The sequence below is a fragment of the Microtus ochrogaster genome, chromosome 8 (genome assembly GCF_000317375.1).
Source record: "Microtus ochrogaster isolate Prairie Vole_2 chromosome 8, MicOch1.0, whole genome shotgun sequence".
Lineage (NCBI taxonomy): Eukaryota > Metazoa > Chordata > Mammalia > Rodentia > Cricetidae > Microtus > Microtus ochrogaster.
The window spans coordinates 88,404,938-88,428,213 of NC_022015.1; the positions used below are offsets into that span (position 1 = coordinate 88,404,938).

Genomic DNA, 23,276 nt, shown 5'->3' on the forward strand with positions numbered 1-23,276 from the left:
AAAAAAAAAAAAAATAATGAAGTAAAAACACATTAAATAGAGGATTTATATTAGTATATGAAAAAATTGGGAAAGTGTAAATTGCATTAAAATAAATAAACTAAAATGTGTTAGAATGCAGCTGAGATGTTTGAAAATAAAAATAACATAACAAATAGAATGACCAGTGAGGACTGGTAAGATGGCTCAGCAGGTTAAGGGCCCCTACAGGTTATCCTTTAACCTTCACAGATATGCTATGGCACCTGCACCCCTGTCCCCTCAAAATATATAACAAACAAGCAAGTAAACGTTAAAAAGTATGGAACTTCTGGTCAGGTCTACAGCAGAGCCTGTAGGGATATTTACCTTCTCGTACAGAAACTCTTCTGAAGGTTGACAAAAGGTTACTTTACCAAAATTTTCTCCGCCAAGCTTCTCTTAAGTCACCTACAAATGCTGAGCTATCTGGTGGGTTCCTCACTGTCAGAGAGAACAGAAAGCAACCATGCCCACCCAAGAATAGCATGTAGGTGAGGCCCAGGCTAGGGAAGGAAAAATTCCACATGGCCAGTCAGGTATGAAGGGACCAAGGCCACCTAGAGCCTTCAGTTCTTGTGGTAAAGATGCCAGACCCATCACCCTCTCACAGGTCAGAGACTGATCTAGAAGTGGTGTTTTCCCATTTTAAATGGCAGAGCAGGACTGGGTAAGACATAGTTATTTGACCATAAATACTGGTTAGCTCTGTTTATACTCCAAAGATAAATTGCCCAAAAGAAGACAGTGTGGTCTGTGTCCTCTGCTGTGGAAGCTATTGATTTATTTCCTGGGTATATTTCATTGAGCTGGATCTAATTCAGTACAAGAGGACCTATGTCAAGTCTGCAGATTTGTCCCTTGGGAGTCAGAGACTGAGATACCCATTATCAAGGTATCTCACAACAGTGTCTGGCTGTGCAATTTGGCACTTAAAGTCAGGGAGATACTTAGACAGGGTGTGGCTACTAATCTTGACTGCTTTGCTGGCTGCCTCCAAAATCCTTTAGCCGTAGGGAAGGCATCAGTTTGGAGTCTTGTTGCCTTGGCCATATTGCAGAGATCTAAGTCCAGGTAACCATTAACCAACTGTGCGAGAATGGATGGGCAACACTAGATTTTGGATGAAGTACCAAGACCTTTGCCTGAGCCAGGCTGGACAGTGTCTGTTGATCAATCCTGGCCCTCTTGGGAAAGCTCGTCCATCACACCCAGAGGAGAGGCCTCAGAGTAGTTCTTATTGAACACTGGGTATCACCACAGATGGCTCTTGTGATTATTTTTCATTGTCAACTGCATTTAGAATCCTCTAGGAAACACTACTCTGAGCATGTGTGTGAGGTTATTTCCAGAGAGGATGGAAGGGTGCTCTGATTTGGGTAACACCATGCCATGTGCTAGGGTCTCTGTAAGGACAGAGTTGAGTACCAGTGTTCATCTCTCTTTGTGACCAGCTGCCTCACTTGTCCACTTCCATATTTTTGGACTATATCTCTTCTTAAACTCTGAACCCAGATATACCTGTTTTTTTCTTAGTTGTATTTTATTTGTTTTTTCTAAGTTTTTATTGATCCTTTTAAATGTATGTAAGTCATAAAGCATTAGCAAAAACTTCTGCTTGCAGAACAGCCCTCTTGTCTGCCCATGTTCTTCCTTCTCATGTTTTTCCAACTGTAGACCAAATCATAGATGATGGTCCCTTTACTGGTCACATAGCTCTTATTTTATTTTATTTTTTTAAATATTTATTTATTTATTTATTATGTATACAATATTCTTTCTGCGTGTATGCCTGAAGGCCAGAAGAGGGCACCAGACCTCATTTCACATGGTTGTGAGCCACCATGTGGTTGCTGGGAATTGAACTCAGGACCTTTGGAAGAGCAGGCAACGCTCTTAACCACTGAGCCATCTCTCCAGCCCCCATAGCTCTTAGTTTAATGAGCAGAATCAGACAGCCTGACTCCTCAGACTCTTCAAAGAACCTTGAGTTTTACCTGCAGAAGCAAAGTTTTTCATTCCCAGGGACCAAACACGTGTCTTAGGGGGAAGCCCCAGTCCCTACCTATATAGGTAAAACAAGTGGCAGTTGCAATCACTGTTTTGATCTGGGCTCTCAAATTTTCTCCAGTTATTCAGGCATGTAGTTGGAGATTCTATAGCTACAGCCAGCTATTCGCTTGGAAAAATGCTGCTTTTATTTATTTGTGAAGATAGATTCTTACTATGTAACACTGTCTAACCTAGAAATTGCTATATACACTAGGCTGACTTGGATTTGGCAGTGATCCTCCTGCCTCTGCCTTTCAGATGGTTAAGATTATAGGTGTGCACCACCATGCCTGGCTCTTTAAATGACTTTTATCATTGGATACTTTTTCCCAAGAATTGATTATTTTCCCTTTTTGTACAAAGGACCTCTTTGTAATCAGTTTTCTTTGGGCCATTAGCTCATAAAAAAACGACATCGAGACTTTTTATTATGAAAGCTTTGCCTGTAGCTTAAACTTATCCCACTAGCTCTTATAAATTAAATTAACCCATTTATATCAATCTATTTCTCCTCGTGACTTTTTACCTCTTTTCCATCTTGCACATTCTGTTTTCCCTCTGTGTTGTCCACATTCATTTCTCTTCTCTCTCTGCCCAGAAGTCTTGTCTAACCTCTTCCTGCCTAGCTATTGGCCATTCATCTCTTTATTAAACCAATCAGAATGTGCCTTGGCAAAGACATATCTTCACAGTGTGCAAAAAGATTATTCCACAATACCTCTTGGTGTGAGTACCTTCAGAACACTGAGTCTCTAAGTCATGGTGGGTGAGGGCAGGGGCAGTATTTTGAGGCCCTCCTTGAGCACACATATCTGACTGTGACTGACGTGCTCTGCTCATTTCAACATTTGACTGTTGTCATAGGAACAGTAGCCCATTCTCTTTCTTTAGATGTGGGCACAGGTCATTTTGCCTGGGGTACTGTTCTGACTTGTGACCTTGGCCTTTTCTTTTATAAAACATTTATTTATTTATTTATTTATTTATTTATTTATTTATTTATTTATTTATTTATTTATTTGAGACAGGGTCTCACTATATGGCTCTGGCTGTCCTGGAACTTACTATATAGAACAGGCTCGAACCCACAGAGATCTGCCTGTCTTTACCTCCTGAGAGCTGGGGTTAAAAGCATATGCCGTTACTCCTGGCTCTTATTTATTTTATGTCTGTTTGAATTCTTGTGCTTGCTGTGTTATATAAAGAGGTCAGAGAACAACATGTGGAGTCAATTCCTTCTATCCTATAGATTCTGGGGATCAAGCTTGGGTCATCTGGCTTGGCAACAAGTGCCTTTACTCCCTGTGCCATCTTGCCAGCCCTGACCTTGTGATTCGACTGGCATGTTCTAGGTCTTAAGTGAGAACAAAGATTGAACTGTGCCAACCTCTTGCCCAGCCTTCATGCTCCTCCCACACAACCTAGCCAATTAGTCCCATGTCCCCCATTTGTCTGTTCCAGGGGAAGTCGCACTAGCTCCTCCTCCACAGTTCTCTCAGGAAGTCGTAAGGGAGATAGCGTTAGCAAGCCCTGTTACAGACCTGGAAATAGGCCAAGTGATTTAACAGAGGTCATAACATTACTGTACGTGGTAGAGCTAAGTCTCACAGCTCACTCTTGCCCATATACCATCATGTCAGTCTGCTGGGGCTGCTCCAACAAAATGCCACTTGCAGCTTAATCAACAGAAACTTACTGTCTAACTGCTCCAGGGATTGCAAGGCCAACATCAGGGTGTCTTTAGGAATGGTTTCTGGTGAAGCCTCTTCCTGACTTACTGTATCCTCACATGACCTTCCTTCTGACTCCCATTGTTAATTCCTCTTCTTATAAGAACACAAGACCCACAGATTAGGGCCGCATCCTGATGACCTCAGATACTGTTAATCACCTCCCCAAAGTCTTATCTCCCAATATTATCACATTGAGAGTTAAAGCTTTGATGGGAAGGACATAGTTTTAGTCCTTAACACATCCTGTGCCCTTTCACTGTTTTGGATGCTGTGATTGTACAAGGAGGTGTAATCAGAGAAGTTATTTAGAGAATTTTTTTATAGGAGCCCACAGGTGGGACTGAGGTAACCTAAGGCTTTCTGAAGGAGTTATGTGTGCATGCACACATACTAGAATGAGGATTGTGTCTACATTTAGGGGAATCTGGTTAATTTCAGGTCTGCTCCATCTGCTATCCACTAGTCAGTAACTCAGATGAACTGGAGCTGTTATTCTCGGAACTGACTTCTCCCCATGGATGGGGCAAAGGATCCTTGAGTCTCTGTCTAGCCTAGCAAAGCTAATGTAGGTTGATGTACCCAACCACGTAGCACTTCTGTGACTTAGTATGGAAGGGGATAGGATGCCAGCTGGACGGGGAAATCAAGGACAGAAATTGAGGCGCTTTCCCTTAGCGATGTAATTCCATTTGTGGCAGGACTGTTCTGTTCTGACTGTTCTGACCCGGGCTACTATGGAGAATTATTTTATTATTTTATTTTACAAAGATGACCTCAGTTGGGACAACATATCACCTGGAAATAAATTCACTTGTCTTCTCCACCCAGTGTCTTCCTCTTCTTCTCATCAGACTGGATAAGGATGTTGAAGGCGATGGATGGGCTGAGAACATTTCAATTTCTTCAGTGTTCTGTGTAATGAAGGTGATGTTCCTGGGACAGAGTTTTTGGTTCATACAACATGAGGGATAGATTCAAGCTTTGCAAATCACAGTGGGTTAACCTGACTAGTAACAGAAAGGAATGCTGAGGGAGACTGAGGGAAGTCAAAGGAGGGTAAGAGACCGAGATCTGTCTTCTTATTCTTTAGGCTTCAACCGCCATCAATTCATCTACCCCTTTACTCTCAAAGACCTGCCATGTTCAGGACTTTACTTTTAATCCTGGAGAAGGCCAGCACTCCACCCAAGTTCTAAGTTAAAGATGATAGAGAATTAATAAACAGTCAGACAGATTTCCCAAACCACCCATATTTAGTACCTCTGAGGATGTCCCTTGTGACTAAAGTTGATCCTGGATGACCAGCTCAGCATTGTCTCTTGTGCCCTTGAGAACACAGCCAGGATGAGACACTCTTGCACAATTCTGGCTTCTTGGGAAAACAAAATTAGGTTCTTAGAACCAAGGTATTTAATTTATATTCTATACCCCAGAAGTAGTTCTGTTGACTTCAGAACCTCAAACTGTAACTCTCAAATGTCCTTCTAATGAAGTTGGCCTAGGATACCTCCAGGAAGGAAGACTAAATAGTATTCTATAAGGAAAAAAATGTCTAGCATTTCTACCATCTTGAGGTGAACAGTCTTCTGTGTAGTAGGAGGCTGCTTGTTCATCCCAGTCACCCAGAATCGAAATAACCATACAAAAACTGTATTAATTAAATCACTGTTTGGCCCACTAGCTCTAACTTCTTATTGGCTAACTCTTACATCTTAATTTAACCCATTTCCATTATTTTATATTTTACCATGAGGTTCGTGGCCTACCAGCAAGGTTCTGCCATGTCTGTCTCTGGTGGTGGTTGCATGGCTTCTCCGAGTCCACCTCCTTTCTTCCAGCATTCAGTTTAGTTTTCCCTGCCTCGCTCTACTCTACCCTATCATGGGCTCAAGACAGTTTATTAACCAGTGGTATTCACAGCATACAAGGGGAATCCCACATCACTTCTGTAGTCAGACTTTTTCTGTCTCACCTGCCAGCTCCCAAATAGCCACATGGAGATTTCTTATGAAAGCTTGGCCAATATCTTAGACTTGTTTCTTTTCTCTTTTCTAATTTTTAAAACAATCTTATTCTACATACCAAACCCAGTTTCCTCTCCCTCTCGTCTTCCCACTCCTCCCACTTTCTTTCCACCCTACCCCATCCCAGTCCCCATTCACTCCTCAGAGAGGGTGAGGCCTTCCATGGGGGAATCAACAAAATCTGTCACATCACTTGAGGCAGGACCAAAGCTCTTGCTCCTTTATCTAAGCTGAGTAAGGTATCCCTCCTTAGGGAATGGTCTCCAAAGAGCCAGTTCATGCCCTAAGGATAAATTCTAGTTCCACTGGTAGTGGTCCCATCAACTGCTCATGCCACACAACTGTCACTCTCGTTCAGAGGGCCTAGTTTGGTCTTATACTGGTTCCTCAGCTGTTATTCCAGGGTTAGTGAGTGCCTTCTAGCTTGAATCAGCTGTTTCTGTGAGTATTTTCACCATGGTCTTAACCCCTTTGCTTGTAATTTATGGACTCTAGGAGTTTGGAGCAGTGTTTAGCTGTGGACCTCTGCATTTGCATCCATCAGTTACTGGGTGAAGGTTCTATGATGTCAATTAACGTAGTCATCAATCTGATTACAGGGGAGGAACCATTTAGGTACACTCTCTACTATTGCATAGATTCTTCTTTGTGGTTTCCTGGGAGTTTTTCTAGTGCCTAACCCCACAATGGTTCTCTCTTTCAAGATATCTCTTTCCTTGCTCTCCCTCTCTGTCCTTTACCCAATTCAATCTTCCGGATCCCTCATGTTCTCCTCTCCTTTCCCCCTTTTCCCCTCCCCACTCCCCTACCACTCCTCCCATTCCCTCCCATGCTGCTAATTTACTAAGGAGATCTTCTTAGACTTGTTTCTAACTAACTTTTGTAACTTATTAACCCATTTCTATTGATTTACTTTCTGTCTCGTGACTTCATTACCTTTACTCTGTACTGCTTTCCTGCTTCCTCTGTCTCTGACTCTTTGGGACTCCACCCTTCTTCTTCCCAGCATTCTTTCTGCCCCCAAAACCCTGCCTAGCTATTGGCCATTCAGCTTTTTATTAAATCAATCATAGTGACACATATTCACATTATAAAAAAAGATTATTCCTCAACATTTCACATTTTTGTCTAAATAAGACAAAAAAGTGTGTTTTTTTTCGTTTACTTTTTTCTTTTTCGAGACTGGGTTTCTCTGTAGCTTTTGAGCCTGTCCTGGAACTAGGTCTCGTAGACCAGGCCGGTCTTGACCTCACAAAGATGCACCTGCCTCTGCCTCCTGAGTGCTGGGATTAAAGGTGTGTGCCACCACCACCCAGCTAGAAGGAAAGGTTTTAACTCTAGCAAAGTAAAACTGTAAACAATAAGAGCAATTATCAGGTGAGAATTACAATGTCCAATTCATTTGTATTTGGCATAAAGTGTTGTACCTAGTTTACTTTGTATCATAGGTAAGTAAAACTAAAGCTATAACTGCTTAGTCTTCAACTCAATCAAAGACCCCAGAGGGGATATACTGTTATCTGAGTAAACAGGAAGTGCAGTGCAAACCACTTCCACAACTAAAAGAAATAACAGAAACAACTGACTGTCTGGACAGTCACCTAAGTTTTCTTTTGCAATGTTGGAGCATCCATCTTTGGCCTACAGGCTTAGACTATCCGACAGACTTTTCTGTGAAACAGGAATTTTTGAAGGACTGTCCTACCTTATCTTGGCTAAGTTTGACAGTCACATACAGCATATTGTCAGGAGTTGAGGCAAGAGTGGTTTCTTGCCCAAATGCCTAGCTTTTGCCATAAAGAAAGAAAACTCCATATGGAGATTCTTCACTGCCTATTATCTTTTTTTAATTAATAAATTGGTATGGCCAGGAGCAGATGTGTCTCACTGTCATGAATAGCCTTATGTTATTAAAACATTTTAAATACCATATTCTATAGGTCTTTGAAGTGTTTGTAGATTACCTACCTATCTAAAATATATCTCTTTATGACCTTGAAAATATACCTAACATGACTATAAGTTTGGTAGTTATAGATGATTATTAACCTGTATTTATTATCCTAAATAGCTTTAAAATACTAAAACTTTACAAATCTTTTAAAACGAGCTTCAAGGTATAATACCTTAAACAAGAATAAAAACATATATACTATGTAACAAAAATAACCTTAAATTTTGTGTCAATATAAAAAATTCATGCCAGCCGGGCGGTGGTGGCGCACGCCTTTAATCCCAGCACTCGGGAGGCAGAGGCAGGCGGATCTCTGTGAGTTCGAGACCAGCCTGGTCTACAAGAGCTAGTTCCAGGACAGGCTCCAAAAAACCACAGAGAAACCCTGTCTCGAAAAACCAAAATAAATAAATAAATAAATAAATAAATAAATAAATAAATAAATAAAAAATTTCATGCCAATGTAAAATATTTGAGATTAGTGGTTGTGTCTATTGGGACACCTTTTTGTTGAGACAGGGTTTCTTTGTGTAGCCTTGGCTGTCCTGGAATTAGCTCTGTAAACTAGGCTGACCTCAACCTTATAGAGATATGCCTGTCTCTGCCTCCCGAGTACTGGGATTAATGGCATGTGCTACCATGTCTGGCCAAATTGTATTTTTGATCAACCCAATTACTTTTCCCCCCAGTTATCGTCCATGTTATGTCACCCTGGAGGATTGTTTTTAGGTGTTCCATCAATTAAATATCCTTTTCAAGGCTGTCAAGAGGAAGAAAGGAGCAGAACTAGGGAGCAGTATCAACTGTGAGGAAACTTATGGGGTCTAGACAATCATGAGATATGTGGGATTCTTCCAATAGAAAGAGGCAAGGAGAAGCATGTGTGGAGTTCTGCCTGCTTCTATTCAGTGTTTGTATAGTTTAGAAAGCTTTAGTCTAAAATAAGTGGTGTTTCGCAAGAAGGGGTACTGCATGCTGAAAGATTGATTGTGCTCTTTTACTGAGATAAAAATGAAAATGCACGAGGCATTTTACTTTCTTTGCCTCTGATAATTAAAGTGTCTATTTGGCTCCTTGCAGAGAAGGCCCTTGAAGATTTATATGAGACACCTGTGTGGCATCCATTACTGGTGTCTAGACTGACAGAGTAGATCTGCCTTGTGGTGTTCAAAGTGTTACATCCCAGGGAGGAGGCTAGAATAGCCTCCAATGGGGTCTTTATGCCAGGTGGGTGGGAGTTCTTGAGTGAAGATCTTGGAATTTTAAAGAAAGATTTATTTATTTGGGGGACCAGAGAAATGGTTCAGCTGTTAAGAGCTCTGGCTGCTCTTCCAGAGGACGCAGGTTTGATTTCCAGTATACACACACAAAAAAGTCTTATTTTTTAAAATAATGATTTATTTATTTTTATTTTATGAGTATGGGATTTTTGCCTATGTGCATATAAGCACACTGTGTGTATGTCTGTTCCCTGCAAAGGCTAGAAGAGGGAGCTGTATCCCCTGGAACTGGAGTAGTTGTAAAACTCCATATGTGTGATGGGAGCCAAACCTGTATCCTTTGCAAGAGCAGTTAGTGCTCCTAACTGCTGAGCCATCTTTCCAGTCCCTTGGAATTTTTTCAAGTTTTAAAATTACATTTTATTTATGGTTTGGGGTTTGCATATGCCACTCTACAAGTATAAGATCAGAGGGCCACTTGCAGCAGTCAGTTCTCTCCTACTGCATGGGTCCTGGGAATCAGATTCAGATTGTCAGAGTTGGTGGCAAGTATCTTTACACTCTGAGACATCCTGATTGCTTGGGGATCTTGAAGTTTTAATAAAGGATTTACCTTTATTCACCTGATGCTCATATAGGAGGGACTGTTTTTCCTATAAGTCTGAACCCTAACCCTGGCCCAGCATAGGGAGAAATTTGGAATTACATGTATTATCATGCAGCCATTCAATAGCTACTTTTGCACTGGGTTTCATTTCACCTAGGCTGGACTCAAACTTACTAGGTGTGTAGCAGAAGGTGATCCTGAGCTTTGACTTCCTATTCTACTTCTCAAGTGCTGGAATTACAGGTGTGTACCATCATGCCTGTATCATGTGGTACTGTGGATTGAATCCAGGGCCTCACACGTGTTAGATAAGCATTAATTCAGCTAGAACTTCCTCCTCACTTCTCCTCCTCCTTCTCCTCCTCCTCCTCCTTCTTTCTTTCTTTTTTTTTTTTAAATGCAGGACTTCATACTGTACCCTAGCTGACCTGAAACTCACCACGTAATCCAGGCTGGCCTTGAACTCCTGGCAATCTTCTTCCTTAGCCACATGATTGTCTGGCCCTGTATTATTAGACCTTAATCTGTTCATTTACTGGCTCAGAAAATGCTCCATGTCTGGCTGTGCTAGGTGTTTGGTTGTGTGAGAAGCGAGGTAGCCTAGTCCCCTGCTGGCTCTGAGGTAGGCCAATCCTGTTTATATTTCTGTCCTGTTGGCTTAAAGACTCTCCTCCGTGTACGTCCCAGCACAGGAATGTGCTGGGAAATGCAATTCCAATACCCCATTAAAGCCAAACATTGACTTTGGGACACTGGGGACTACAAGACTCCCCCTTTAAAGGAATACCAGATTTGTTTGGACAAAAGAAGTATAAACAGGATCCTGGTGAGTAACTGTTCTTTGGGCTGCTACCGCTCTTTAATCAATCGTATATTGGTCATCTCATAAGAATGTAGACTGTTCCAGGCACTACAGGGAGAAGATAGTAAGACAGAGAGGGCTTTTAGCTTGGCTGATGAGCGAGGCTGCTTCTTGGGACAGTAGCCAAAGGCATCAGGCAAAATATAAGTTACACAACCCTGTGTGGTTCATTCTGTAGAACTGAAGATTCAAGGAGGTAATGTCAGGTTCAGTTTTCCGTAGCAAGACTGGAGAGGATCATCCCAATCATTCTCTTAGCTCGTCTAGCCGGTACATGAAGGTGCTGTTTGACCTTCCAAGAATGAGGGCTGAGGGGCAGACTAAATTTCATGCTAAGTCTCATTTCTTTGCACCAGGTTGAGAAAGAATTCTGGGTTCCCATTGGTGAAATGACTGCCCTGAATGCACAGGCTAAGGCTGTCTGAGTCCAATTGGGAATCATGTTGAGGAAAATCATGTTTAAGACTGAAAAATTGCCAACCCAGAGACATCAGGTCATTTGGTAAACCATCATTACTTCCACCTTCCCAGGCATTCTCTTCTCAAGCTTTTGGCTGTGTAGCTGTTAGCCTCACTATATGCTGGCCAGTGGCCCAGGAAGAAGTAGGGACACCTGGTCAGGGGTGTGGAGGATAGTTCAGTTAGCTTGTGGAGGCTGATATTTAGTTGGCTGCCCTCCACCAGTTTCTGGCCTGGCCTTCCTGTAGTTTGTGTTATTAGCTCATTTCTCCTGGTGAAGCCAGTCTGGGCCCTGGAAAGGCAAAGTGGACCCAACTTTGGAAGAATCAGAGCCCCACCTGGCCTAAACTCTTCCCCAGTAGGCTTGCGTAGCCAGAAGGGTGTTGTCATATTAGAGCAACAGAAGTGCTTAGAAAAACATGATGCTCCAAGAAGTGCAGTAACCACCCTTGGCTCCACAGCCATCTGTTCCAGGGCTTAGAAAGCTGAGGCTTCTCAGCACCCAAGGTCATCAGAAAATATTATCTTGAAGCTCATGTTTACAGACATAGGAGGAGGGTAACAGAATGAGCTTAAAGATCTAAGGGTTTCTGATGTCACATCCACCAACAAGACAACCTCCCTGTGGCACTATCAAAACAGGAAAGTTCATGGATGATGGACTCAGGGTCATATAAGGTCAGAGGTGGGGCCAGAGGCAAAGTACAGTTCCCTGATCCAGCTCTGTGCTCTTCAAAAAGTGTCAAGCCAGCTGGGCTCAGGTCCACTTCTCCTTGATCCTAGGGGCTCTGCACCATTTTTTTTTTTTTTTTTTTTTTTTTGCATTGAGTTGAGAGAGAGTCCTGGGCATCCATTGGTGTCTGCCCTCAATGCACAGACTAAAGTTATCTGAGTCCCAGTAGCTCTGACTGGTACCTAGAGTCCAGCAAGCCACTTAGACCTCTTTCATTGCTGTTGGATAGGAGGCATATTAGTGACAATTAACCATATGGAATGAACCTTATTTCCAGCAGATTGACCATGGAGGGGTACAGAGGAAATGGCCTGAGATTGGAAGTAGGATTGTTTCTTTCATTAGTTTGCTCATTCATTTTACATATACACCCGTGCTGCTGTTTGGGCCATGTACTGTTGAGGTGCACAGTAGTCAGCCAGATCTTATAGGAATATACTGTTGGTAAACTTTCACAAAACATTCATTCTGTCCCAGTGCTGATGTTGTCTGCCTGGGTGTGGCCTGGGCATTGCAGTCTAAAACTGTATAGGTCTGAGTAGAAATTGCATTTCAAGAAGAGAAAATAAACAAGTAAACAAACAAAAACAATAGAAAGAATGCCCCTGTACCTGGATGGTATCCCTAGGATGGTTGCAGCAGGGCCCCAGGGTAGAGAACAGCAGTCATCCTAAGCCACCCTGTCCTTGGTTGCTCTGTGGCAGCCCTGGTTCCAAATTGCTGGGAGGTTCTGCTTCAGGCTTGCAAAGTAAAATAGTTCTGAGCACTACAAGTTTCCCACCTCTTGAGCAAACTTGGAAAACTGACAGTCACAGATCTTTGCTTTCCAGGCTCTTCACTGATTTTTCAGCTGGAACTTTCGAAGTGTTGTTAACCTCCATCTGTAACAATTTTAACATTTATGAAAGTAGAAACAAGCACAGGTCATGCATTTGTGTGTGTCCTACTTGCACACAGCATTCCAAAGAGCCAGCACTGAGGCACCAGGTAACTCGTTTGTCACCAGGTGTCATGTCCTCTGAGTAGTTTGCAGAAATGAGGCTTTCAGTCACTGAGAAACTTTTGGGTAGAGGAAAGCAGTTCAAATCCAGTGCTTACAACCTCTCCTTTACAAACTGGCAAGAAAGAAAATCAGATTTGGAACTTGATTCTGTATTGAGTTCTTCTTAGAATTCTGGGCCCATCATCCTGAGCTGTTCCTCCCATTTCTCTCACCCTACCTCTTAATTTACCAGCTCATCATCCCATTCCCACTGTGAGGAAATATCTATATGCTCTGCTTTTCTATACTCTAAGAATGAGGAGGAGGTCGCTGCCTGGCTCTGGGGTTATGATATTTTAAAGAGGCCCCAGTGTGTACGCTGTATCTCCACACTCCTGTCAGTATTAGCTCTAGTCCCTTCCTGGATTTCCAGGTACCTTCCTGATGTACTTGTACAGGCAGGCACTCTTCCTTCCCTTGCCTGTTCGCACCTGCTCCAAAAGCTGTTGATCTTGACACATGGCTTGTCCAAGTGCCACCAACCCTGTAAAACTTGGGCTTTATATTTATGATATTTTGAAGATATGTGCCAAGCACAGGCATTAGTAAAACTAGAGGCTGGAATGAGAGTCACAGGAAGATGAGTTTCGGTGAGAGTGTGTTTATGTAATGTGTCATTTTTATTTATATAAAACATCGTTTTTGAAGTAATCAGAACCTGCTCAGTTGTTGCTGACTAATTACCAGATTTTTCCCTTTTCATGCTCCTTTCAAGAAGCAGACTGCGAGGAACTGCCCTTTTGCAGGAAGTTATCATGCCTCTCCAACATCATAGACTATTTTTCCTCAGAGAAAAAGCCAGACCACTTTTTCTAGTTTTGGCAAGAATTTCTGAGAGAAGGCTGATTTCAAATCACCTTTTCTGTTGTATTATACCTGTCATACGGCAGAATGGAGACTTGTGAACTTTAATCCATTCTCCACATGAGTTTCCCCCTGTAGGGACTATGAGGAACTTATCTCCATGCCAATAACCTGATGTGTTAGGGAAACAAAATCAAATGAAGTACATTGACTTGGGTATCTAACTGGAGGAGAAATGGCTGCAGGAATCCATTTTAGAGCCCCTCCCCCTTCATTTACCATAACATGTGGTTTCATTTCAGAGGGCTCCGGTGTTAGCATTTCCATTTCCTCAGGAAGCCACATTTCATTCTTGCTCTTATTCCTGAAATGGAACGTACATTTTCCTTGGCTCGAGTTCAAGGAGTGCCTGGGGCAACAATGAAAACAGTTATAAGCAGGTTTCAGCCATGGTCACTCCTCCCCATGCCACCAGCCATGGGTGTTCCTTGCTTGATCCAGAAGGGTTGCCAACAACTCTCCCAGAGCCAAGGAGGGTGTTGGGTAGCCACTGGGTTGCACTCAGGTCTTGTGGCCATCAGAGGGGAGCCCTGCTGTCCTCTATGCCTGTGTTCTTGCTTTCTGTGGGAGATCTGGTTGCCCTCTAAGTGCCCACATAACACAGAGTCTTAATTAAGAAAGTATGTTCCCATTTCATGTAACTGGAAAAGAACGAAAACAATGACAACATTTATTTATCTTCACTATCAATATCATTCCTTTTTCTCAGTCTTAAAGGAATTATCTGGGTTGTAAGTTTTGACCTCAGGCATGAGCTATTGAGAATGTAGCTTCTTTTAGAGAGAGGGTTTCAGTGCAAGCAAAGCTGGTAATAGAGCCAAGCCCTCCCAGAATTTGGACCCAGTGGCTCAAGGACAGAGAGGTAACTCTGCCCGAGAGCCTGCTTTCATATCACCAGGAAGTCAAGCCTCTTTTCATTGGTTCCATTTACTTACCTTTCTGAGCCTTCAAAGCAGTAAAAGCTATAATTTCTATCATCTATCTTCCTGGAACAGGACAGACCATGTGCTGGGACTAGGTGGGGTGCCCCTATGTGTTGCTGGTAGCCCTGGTGGCAGCAGGTTAACTCTGATTGAGTGTTCTATTGGGCAGCTGAGCCTCAAGAAAGGGACTTAGCCAAGACAACCTAGTTACCCAGGGCCACTTAATGTCTGTCAGCATTATTTCTGTAGTAGTTGGGTAATCCTGTTATAGAGGAGCTGCCTCAGCCATTGTGGTCTGTATACACTGTTATCATAACCTCCTGCTGTGAAAGACAGCCATGACATAGATATCCACACCTGACCAAGGACCAGTGAGCCAAAGGATAGAGGCAGCACTCAGATCCCAATATATCACTAGCTCCGTAGGAGTTTTCACCTCGGGAAGCAGCCCTGTTTGCCTCCGGAATAGAAGGATTCGGAGCTTAGATATTTCTGATCTTTTAAACTGATCAGCAGTGGATATATAGTTTCTGGAATCTCTGCAGATCCAGGTTTGTGATAGAGGAGGAAGCAGTACTTGCTTGTGAGTGGTACAGGAGCTTGCTGTGACAGATCACTCAACATACAAAGATTTTGTACATAGGCTTTTATTTTGAGTCATCTAAATACTTACTGTTCAGGGCTGAAAGGCTTATTAGCTCATTTTTGTTGTAATAAAGTAAAAGCTAAAATAAATTAGCTTAAAGGTAAAGGGGAATCCGTTGGTTTATCTAACTAAAAAGTCCAGCAGTAGAACACATGACTTTGGGTATGACTGAATCTAGAACTTGTGTGTTATCTGGGACACTCCTCAACTAGATGCAGCTGCAGCTTCATTCTTTGTCAAAAATGTTCCTCTTTAAAAAAAACAGGGAGGCACCAGAAGCACTAAGTGTGTCTCCTGCTAAGCCTTTACTATTTCAGGAAAAGAAGCCCTATTATGATGGTGCGCACCTTTAATCCCAGGACTCGGGAGGTAGAGGCATGTGGATCTCTGAGATTGAGACCAGTTTGGTAGTACTAATTCTGCTGTCTGGTAACTACAGACATACTTAGACCCTCACAACCAATTCACATAGTGTGGATCCAGGTGCTTGCTCATGAGACACCTCATATTCTATGAATACTAGGCAGTCAGGTGTTAAAAGGCTTACACGGGAAGGTGTGAGTGGTGTAAACTTATATACATGCGTCTCCATACATCTTGGGCTAGAAATTTAAGAGTATTTCTCCCTTTAGGAGGGAAGAACTATTCCACACTGGAGCAGCATGTTCAAACACAGATGGGCTCCATCTTGGGAATTCCTGTCAGTCTCAATGAGCCTGGGGATCTCTAGTTCCTGGAGGATGCAGGCATATCCTTGCTTGGAGTAACACTGCCCTCAAGTGAGGCCACAGTTAGGATTTTCTCATTTTGTGGCTGAAGAAACAAGCTCAGAGAACTCAGGTTGTGTGACTAATTTCTTTTTCTTTCCTTTAGTTATCTTTATTGAAATGTTACTGTTTACCTGCAAGTCACCAATTTCAAGTGTATAACTAAATGACGTTTTATGCAATCACTTTAGTCATGACATGGAACATTTTATCCATACCCAAATCATTCTCATGCACCTCTGTCATGAACTTCCTGCTTTCTCATCATTGTTCTGATTTTGGTCACTGTGGATTTGTCTTTTTTGAGTTTTAGACTTACAGGATCAGCTGTGCATGTGTTTCTTTTGCTTCCAGATCTTGGACACACACAGTCACCCTTGATTTCATCCATACTGTGTTTGCTGCTGATGTCTATCTGTGCAGTGTGAGTGTTAAGTTGTATTTGATTGCAGTATTATGGCATCTCATGGTTTTTCCTGTGTTTATATTGATGTATGTTCTTTCTAGGGGTTACCAGACTCTGGAGGGTCTTGGTTCCAGCTGGAATAGACTTGGCTTTCCTGACTTCATACCTGCTTTCCTTACTATTAGTCATATGCTCAAGTTTCAAGGATGTTTTCATTACTTATTAGCTCCTCCTTAGGTTTTTCAAGACAGTAGACATTCCCTGGATTTAGGAAGGAAGCAGTTATGACGCAGGAATCAGTTCTGTATCACATTACATTGTAAAGGGGCTGGAGGCCCAAGGGCTGGAAACGTATTAATGTGATCAAATTGTGGCCCTCTACCTGCTTTTGTAAATAAAGTTTTATTAGACATAGTCATACCCATAGATAATTCATTCAGTGCCAAAGGGACTTTTGTTGCAACTCCATTATTGAACAACTATGACCCAAACAATATAGACTTCAAAAGCTAAAATATTTACTATTGGTTTTTACAAAAGTTTACCAACTTTTGCCTTAGATTTAGGAAGGGAGACAGACACTAGACTAGTAATTACCACCAGAGGTGGAGAAAAGCAGAGCTTTGGACTGGGTAAAATTGAGCTTCAGTGTTGGCCTTGGAGTCCTTCTTGAGACTTCTAATCATTTGTGAAACTGGAAATCAAGTAGGGCTCCAGTATGTGAAGGGACTCTCAGGACCTGGTCATTCTGAGGCCTAGAAATTCAGGCCCATGATTACTTGGAATGACATGTGAGACTGCTCCTGCCAGTACCTTCTGTCTATAGTGTCCTTAGATTGTGAGAGGCCTAGGTCAGGTATTGCTAGGGGAAAGTTCTGAGAACAGGGCCTTTGGTCTTGTTGCACCCTCTGTTGGTTGATGTCTTGGCAAATGCCAGGCTGGCCTGGAAAGATGGAGAGGGAAGAGGCTTGGTGTGCTGTGTTTGAACATAGATATTGAGACAGCTACAGTTATCACCAGGTAAATTCATCCTCCTATACAATATGACTCGATGATGCTTGTTCCTTTCTTCCTTGCTCCTATCCCAGAGCACCTTCCACTTTCTTTAGGCCATCTCTTCAAGTCTGCTCTGTGACATCTTCTAGTGGTCACATACTCTGCCCTGAATTAAAGAAGTGACCTTTAAATTAAAAGAACATTCTAGTGCAGAGAAGCAAGAAGCCTTTGAAGAGAGTTTGATGGATATTTGTCTACTCTTTGTAGTTACTGTCAGATATGAATGCCCAGGCCTCAGGCAGGGCTTTAGTGGCATGGAATTAAAAAAAAACAACTTATCATCAGTCTTAAATCCTCAGCACTCTAGAGATAAGCGAGCCTCTTTCCAGGAAGTTCTAGAAGCAGCTCCAGGGCTAAGGACACATGCCCTAACCTTGGTGGCTAGGTCTAGGGCATGGGCCACTTTCTGAACCTATGGCTGTAACCAGTAAATAGACCTCCAGTTTGGCTATTACTGAGTCAAGTGCCCATGCTTGACCTTGACATTATCATTGTGGGGAGTATGAAGGTTCTGATTGGATTGGGCTGTGTCATTTGCACTCTCTCTCTCCTCCCTCCCTCCCTCCCTCCCTCCCTCCCTCCCTCTTTTTCTCTTGAGACAGGGTTTCTCAATGTGTAGCCCTGGCTATCCTAGAACTTGCTCTGTATACCAGACTGACCTCAAACTCACAGATTAGCCTGTCTCTGCCTCCTGAGTGCTGGGATTAAAGGTGTGTGCTACCACCTCCTGGGTGCATTTGCTCATTCTTGAACCTGTCATTATAGCTGGAAGACAGGTGACTCTGATTTGCTGGGGTTGAGTCACAAACCATTTTCAGAACTTGAGAAGCACCAGCCTCCCAAAACCAGAAGGTTTGGTGGGGGATTTTTTTGGACTTGGGGAGAGGATGTTCCCTAGAAGAGAAGATGGTGTAGAATAAGAAGACTTACATCTGGGCTAATAATAGGTTCCCTTGCTAGTGAATGGTTGTCCTTGCTCCATCACTGCCTAGGACTCAGCCCTTCCTTTCCACCAAGTTGCTTCCAAGCTTTTTTAGTTGAGGGACAGCTGCGGATTGGAAGGTTGGAGCGTCTGGGACAGCATGGCTCAGTGGTCATTTCTCCAAGCATCCTCTGCCCAGGGAAAGCTCAAAGAATCTTAAGTGTTATTTCTGGGAAAGAATTCTAGTCCTAGCCCCAAATATGTGCTTTGTTTTTCATAGGAGGAAAAACAAAGAGAGGATGGGGTGAGCCATTGAAATAATAAAACATCCAGTGCTAGAGCTCCAGCTCCTGGCTGGGGTTGGGTGGTTCACCTTGTTTCTTCTTAAGGACCCTCTTGGTGGCTGAGTGGCTGAAGGCTCGTCACTTCCTGTTTCTATGCCTGTTCATATGGGAAATGCAGTTTTTATGTGAAGCATTCAAAGTGCGGGCTTTTCTCCAGTTGGGTAAAAATAGAAGAAAAAACAAAAAACCCAGTACAAAATTGTATATATACTAGGATGCTTTGAATTATAAGTAATTTAGGATTTTTTTTCAAACTGCCCTAAGAAATCAGTTTTTCAGATTTTCTGTGGGCTGCAGGCATGGTTTGATCCAGAGATCTGGACATTACCAGGGAACAACTCTGCTTCTTGTCATTTTTTTCTGCCCTCCTGGTTCAGCCCCATTCTCAAAGCCACTTTCCACGCAAGGTCCTGGACACTGTTGTAGGCACCGACTTCCGGAGCAAGAGGGAGTACTAGTTGCATTCATATAGGCCATGAGCCTGACACCTTCACTCAATTGCCAGCATCAGGCTTTTTTTTTCTTGTTGTTTGGCCAGAGAAGAGCCATAATTGCCAGAACCACTCATGTCTCTGTATAGAAGTCATAATACTGAAAAACAGCTAGGTTGGCCTGGCACCACTCTCTGTTTTAGACTGCTGTCCCCCTGTCCAGATCCTATGAGATAATGGCTTAACCATTATCTGGCCTCATCTATCCAGAGTTCTTGACACAATTGTAGAGTAACTGCCTAGTGCTCCCCGGTCTCACCACACTTTTCTTGTCTCCAGACAGAGATTACTGCAGTCTATGTGACAAGCAACCAATTGGGAGACTGCTTTTTCGACAGTTCTGTGAAACCAGGCCTGGACTGGAGTGCTACATTCAGTTTCTGGACTTAGTGGTAAGTCCCTGCCAAGTGGCCCTTGGATTTTCAGTGATCAGCAGTTGGTTTTGTCAGAAGGAAATAAAGATAAACCTGATGGTTTTGAAACCAGAAATACTTAAACTCTTGTTGCATGAGAAGGTTCTTAATGTTGAGGTAGCTCTTGGATGCTGTTGCCCTTCCTCCAGCTGAGATGCTTCATGTAAAATACACAGCTAGTATCTTTGTCTACTAGTTTACTGTCTATTTCTCCAGGAAATACAAACTTTTGGCTTTGGAGTTTCTTGTTCACCCCATTCAGCAGAGCTTCCTGAACACAAAGACACCATCAGTAAACTCTTGTTCAGTGAGTGCCCATTGGCTGTTTCCAGCCAGCCCTCACTATATCAGGTGGCTGTGCCTGATGCTTCCAGGACTTCCTTCAGCTGTGTTGTGTCTCATTTGTTTAACAAAAGCATAAGTTTTAAAGGAGATTATGAAAATTCTCAGGAGTTCATTCGCCTTTGATCAGGATGGTCAAGACCCCTAAGTCCATCGCCTAGACAACTACCCTTTGGATTTCTATCTGGGGATGGAGATTAGGGACTTTAGGTGGCTGGGTAAAGCAATAGGGAACCCCTGTGAAGGGAGTGGGGTAAGCTTGGATTTCCTGTCAAGGACAGAACCGAGATACTATTGTTTCTTAGAGACTCACATGGCTTCTTTCTCTGTTTAGGCTGCTTCCCTACAGGGCTCAAGTTTTTATGTCTCTTCAGAGTTTCCCTATTGTCTCTAAACCAATAAGCAAAGCAACTAGGGTAGACATCTCCATTGAAGTTCCACCACCTCTACCAAGTCAACATACCCAACACATGGAACCATTTCTCCCAAGTCCTCCAAACTCTCAGCCCCAAGAATGTACCTGGCTCCCCATTTACTGGAAGCTGAAGTCTTTGCAGTGGCCTTAATTCATCCGCCTTTCTCATTCTTTGCCCATGTTCAGGGACCATGTGCTCAGCTCCTTGACCTCTTGATCCCTTTTCAGGCAGTGGCTTCTGCCTCAGTCCTGGTCCTGACACAGGCCCTAGCATCTTTCAATTGAATGATCAAGCTAGTTCTCAACCATGACTGGAGATTAAAAACACATGGGAGCCTTAAAAGCTACCAGTGCCCAAGCTGAAACCCAGACTAATAAATTTGAATCTCTGAGAGTAGAGCCTGTTTTTTTTAAACTTATTATGGAATGTTCAGTCTACTAAAAAGTAAAAGTCAGCTGTATAATGTAATGCATCCTCATGTGCCTCTCTCCGCACTTCAACAGTATTGACCCAGACTTCCACCCTCCCCTCAGCGGTGGCTTATAACAATTATCAACTATCAAAATTGTTTCATCTGTGGAGTTTTTAGTATGCATCTTTAAAGAGTAAGGGCTCTTTAAAGCAAAATAAAACCAAAAACATGACTTAGGGCTTATGTCTTAGTTAGTGTTCTATTGTGGGAAGAGACACCATGACCATGACAACTTTTGTAAGAGAAAGCATTTAACTGGGGGCTTTCTTACAATTTCAGATATTTAGTCCATTATTATTATGGTGGGAAGGGAAACATGGCAGCATGCAGGTAGGTGCTGGAATGTAGTTGAGAGCTACATCCTGAGAGAGAGGCAAGCACGTGCGCGCGCACACACACACACACACACACACACACACACACACACACACACACACGAGACACACTTCCTCCAACAAAGACCACATGTCCTAATCTTCCCCCAAGTAGTGCCACTCCCTAATGACCAAGCATTCAAATATATGAGCCTATGGTAGCCATTCTTATTCAAACCACAACAGTTTAGGATATGGTTCAGTGTTAGAGCTCTGACCTAGTATATACAAAAAGACCTGGGTTCCATCCCCAGCAATGCATAAAAACAACACATACAAGAAAAAATAAAAAGCTGGGAGGTGATGGTGCATGCCTTTAATCCCAGCACTCAGGAGGCAGAGGCAGGAGGATCTCTGTGAGTTTGAGGCCACCCTGGTCTACAGAGCTAGTTCCAGGACAGCTAGGGCTGTTATACAGAGAAAACCTGTCTTGAAAAAAACAAAAAGAAAGAGAAAGAGAGAAAGAAGGAAAAAAACCCACCATAATACTGTTATTATAACTAAAATTTTCTTTATTATCATTAAATATGAGTGTATAAATTTCTGATTCTCTTGTACACTTTATGAGTTTGTGTTTTGCTATCTGTAGAACTGACCTGGGTTTATACCATTTGGTTTTTCTCTTCGCTCCAGGCTCCCCCATCAGCACCTTCTGTGATGGGTCTGTTCTTCTAGAGTAGAGGAACTATTACTCCAGCAGCTGCTTACTTACTGGGCCCTCAGTATTCCTTGTAGATTTCTTATGTGTGTATTTGTGTGTTCATGTTTGTACCTGATTGCTCAGAGTAGTCTTAAGTCCTTCCAGCAGGGAGTATAAGTTATCTGCTCATCTTGCTTTATGAGACAGCAATATTCAACACCTAAATCTGTTGAGGGTAAAGGTTTACAACATGGCAGCATTCTAATTTTACTCTTCTTCATGCTAACTGGAGCACTTTCTTTGCTTCTTCTACGGCTATCTAACAGTAAAGTTCAAATAGAAACTGATTGATGAAAGATTTTCCTATGTTTATGTTTCAAGACGCCCAGTTTGGGTTTGGGAGATAGCTCAGTTGATAACATGAAGATCTGCCACCTACCAAAAAAAAAAATAAAAGCTGGTGTGCTCTTATAATCACAATGCTGGAGAGGCAAAGACGGATGGATCCCTGGGGACACTACCCGTTAGCCTAACCTATTTGGTGAGTATGAAATTCAGTGACATACATTCTCAAAAATCAAGGTGAAAAATACCTGAGGAACAACACCCGAAATTGACTTTTAGCCTTCATATGCTTATACATATACATACACTCTTCCCAAAACACAGCAAATCAAGAGCCAATTTGGAAATTGGCTCCCTAACACCATCAATAGTAATGTATGAGATTCGTGGCTTTAACTGTGTGGTATGTGTCCAGTGCGCTGAAGTTCTTTTCCTTATTTCCTCCTGGACTCACTGTTGGCCAGTGGGAACCTCCCTTGGAGCACTTGTGGAACCCAGGATTCACTAACAGCCCCCTTGCTGTCTGCAGTGACAAAATTCTGGATCCGTCTTGTACTATACCAAGAAGCCTGGTTCCTTTGCCTGGAAAGTGACATTTGGGAACCACAACTTGACACTAGAGGTGCTCGTTGTAACCAGATAAAACATCATTTCTAGCAGGTAGTAATGTTTTTCAAATCTCCAGGGACTTTATTGTGTATCTGGGGTTGGGAAGTATTGATGTCAAGCTGATACCCAGGCTCTGAGGATGGCTTACCAGATTAGCCACCAGCAAACCTTTGCTTTCCCTTTAATTCCCAGCCTTCACCAGATGTTTTTTTCCACTTCTGGTTCTGCCCAAGTATTTGCTTGTTGGAGCTCTGACTTGCTAGACTAAGTTAAGTTTCCTGGACCTGACTGTCTGAACCCCCTCTTTCTGCGATGCCACTCCATGATCTCATTTCCCTGGCAGGTGCCTGCTTGTTCTCCTGGCCCTGTTAGAACCTTTCCCACCTCATTTCCCCTCTTCTCCGAGTCCTTGCTTCCTATGTACACACGTTATTACACTGTACTGGCAGATGGTTAGTAACAGAAATTGCTGGATCCAGAGATAGGATTCTGGATCTAGCTCTTGTGAAACTGTGGGCAGGCATTAACCTCTCTGTGTGAGA

At 42.8% G+C, this 23,276-nt stretch overlaps 1 protein-coding gene and 1 non-coding gene across 3 annotated transcripts in view; one reads left to right on the forward strand and one right to left on the reverse strand.

The window, feature by feature from the left end:
* The window catches only part of Grk5 (G protein-coupled receptor kinase 5), a 205,384-nt gene that overhangs the window by 114,162 nt on the left and 67,946 nt on the right, over window positions 1–23,276 (forward strand). Inside the window, exons 2-3 of one of the 2 annotated variants that reach the window (XM_013348191.2) lie at window positions 15,770–15,977; window positions 19,403–19,515. Coding sequence is in view for 1 of the 2 variants with exons in the window: in XM_005352574.2 (XP_005352631.1) it covers window positions 19,403–19,515 (113 nt within the window). In the remaining variant the exon portion in view is untranslated. The remainder of the gene's footprint in view (window positions 1–15,769; window positions 15,978–19,402; window positions 19,516–23,276) is intronic. The other variant, XM_005352574.2, reaches the window with a different exon arrangement.
* On the reverse strand, window positions 2,084–2,212 carry LOC113456565. The gene has a single exon (XR_003377331.1). It is a non-coding gene; the product is annotated as a small nucleolar RNA SNORA44 (small nucleolar RNA).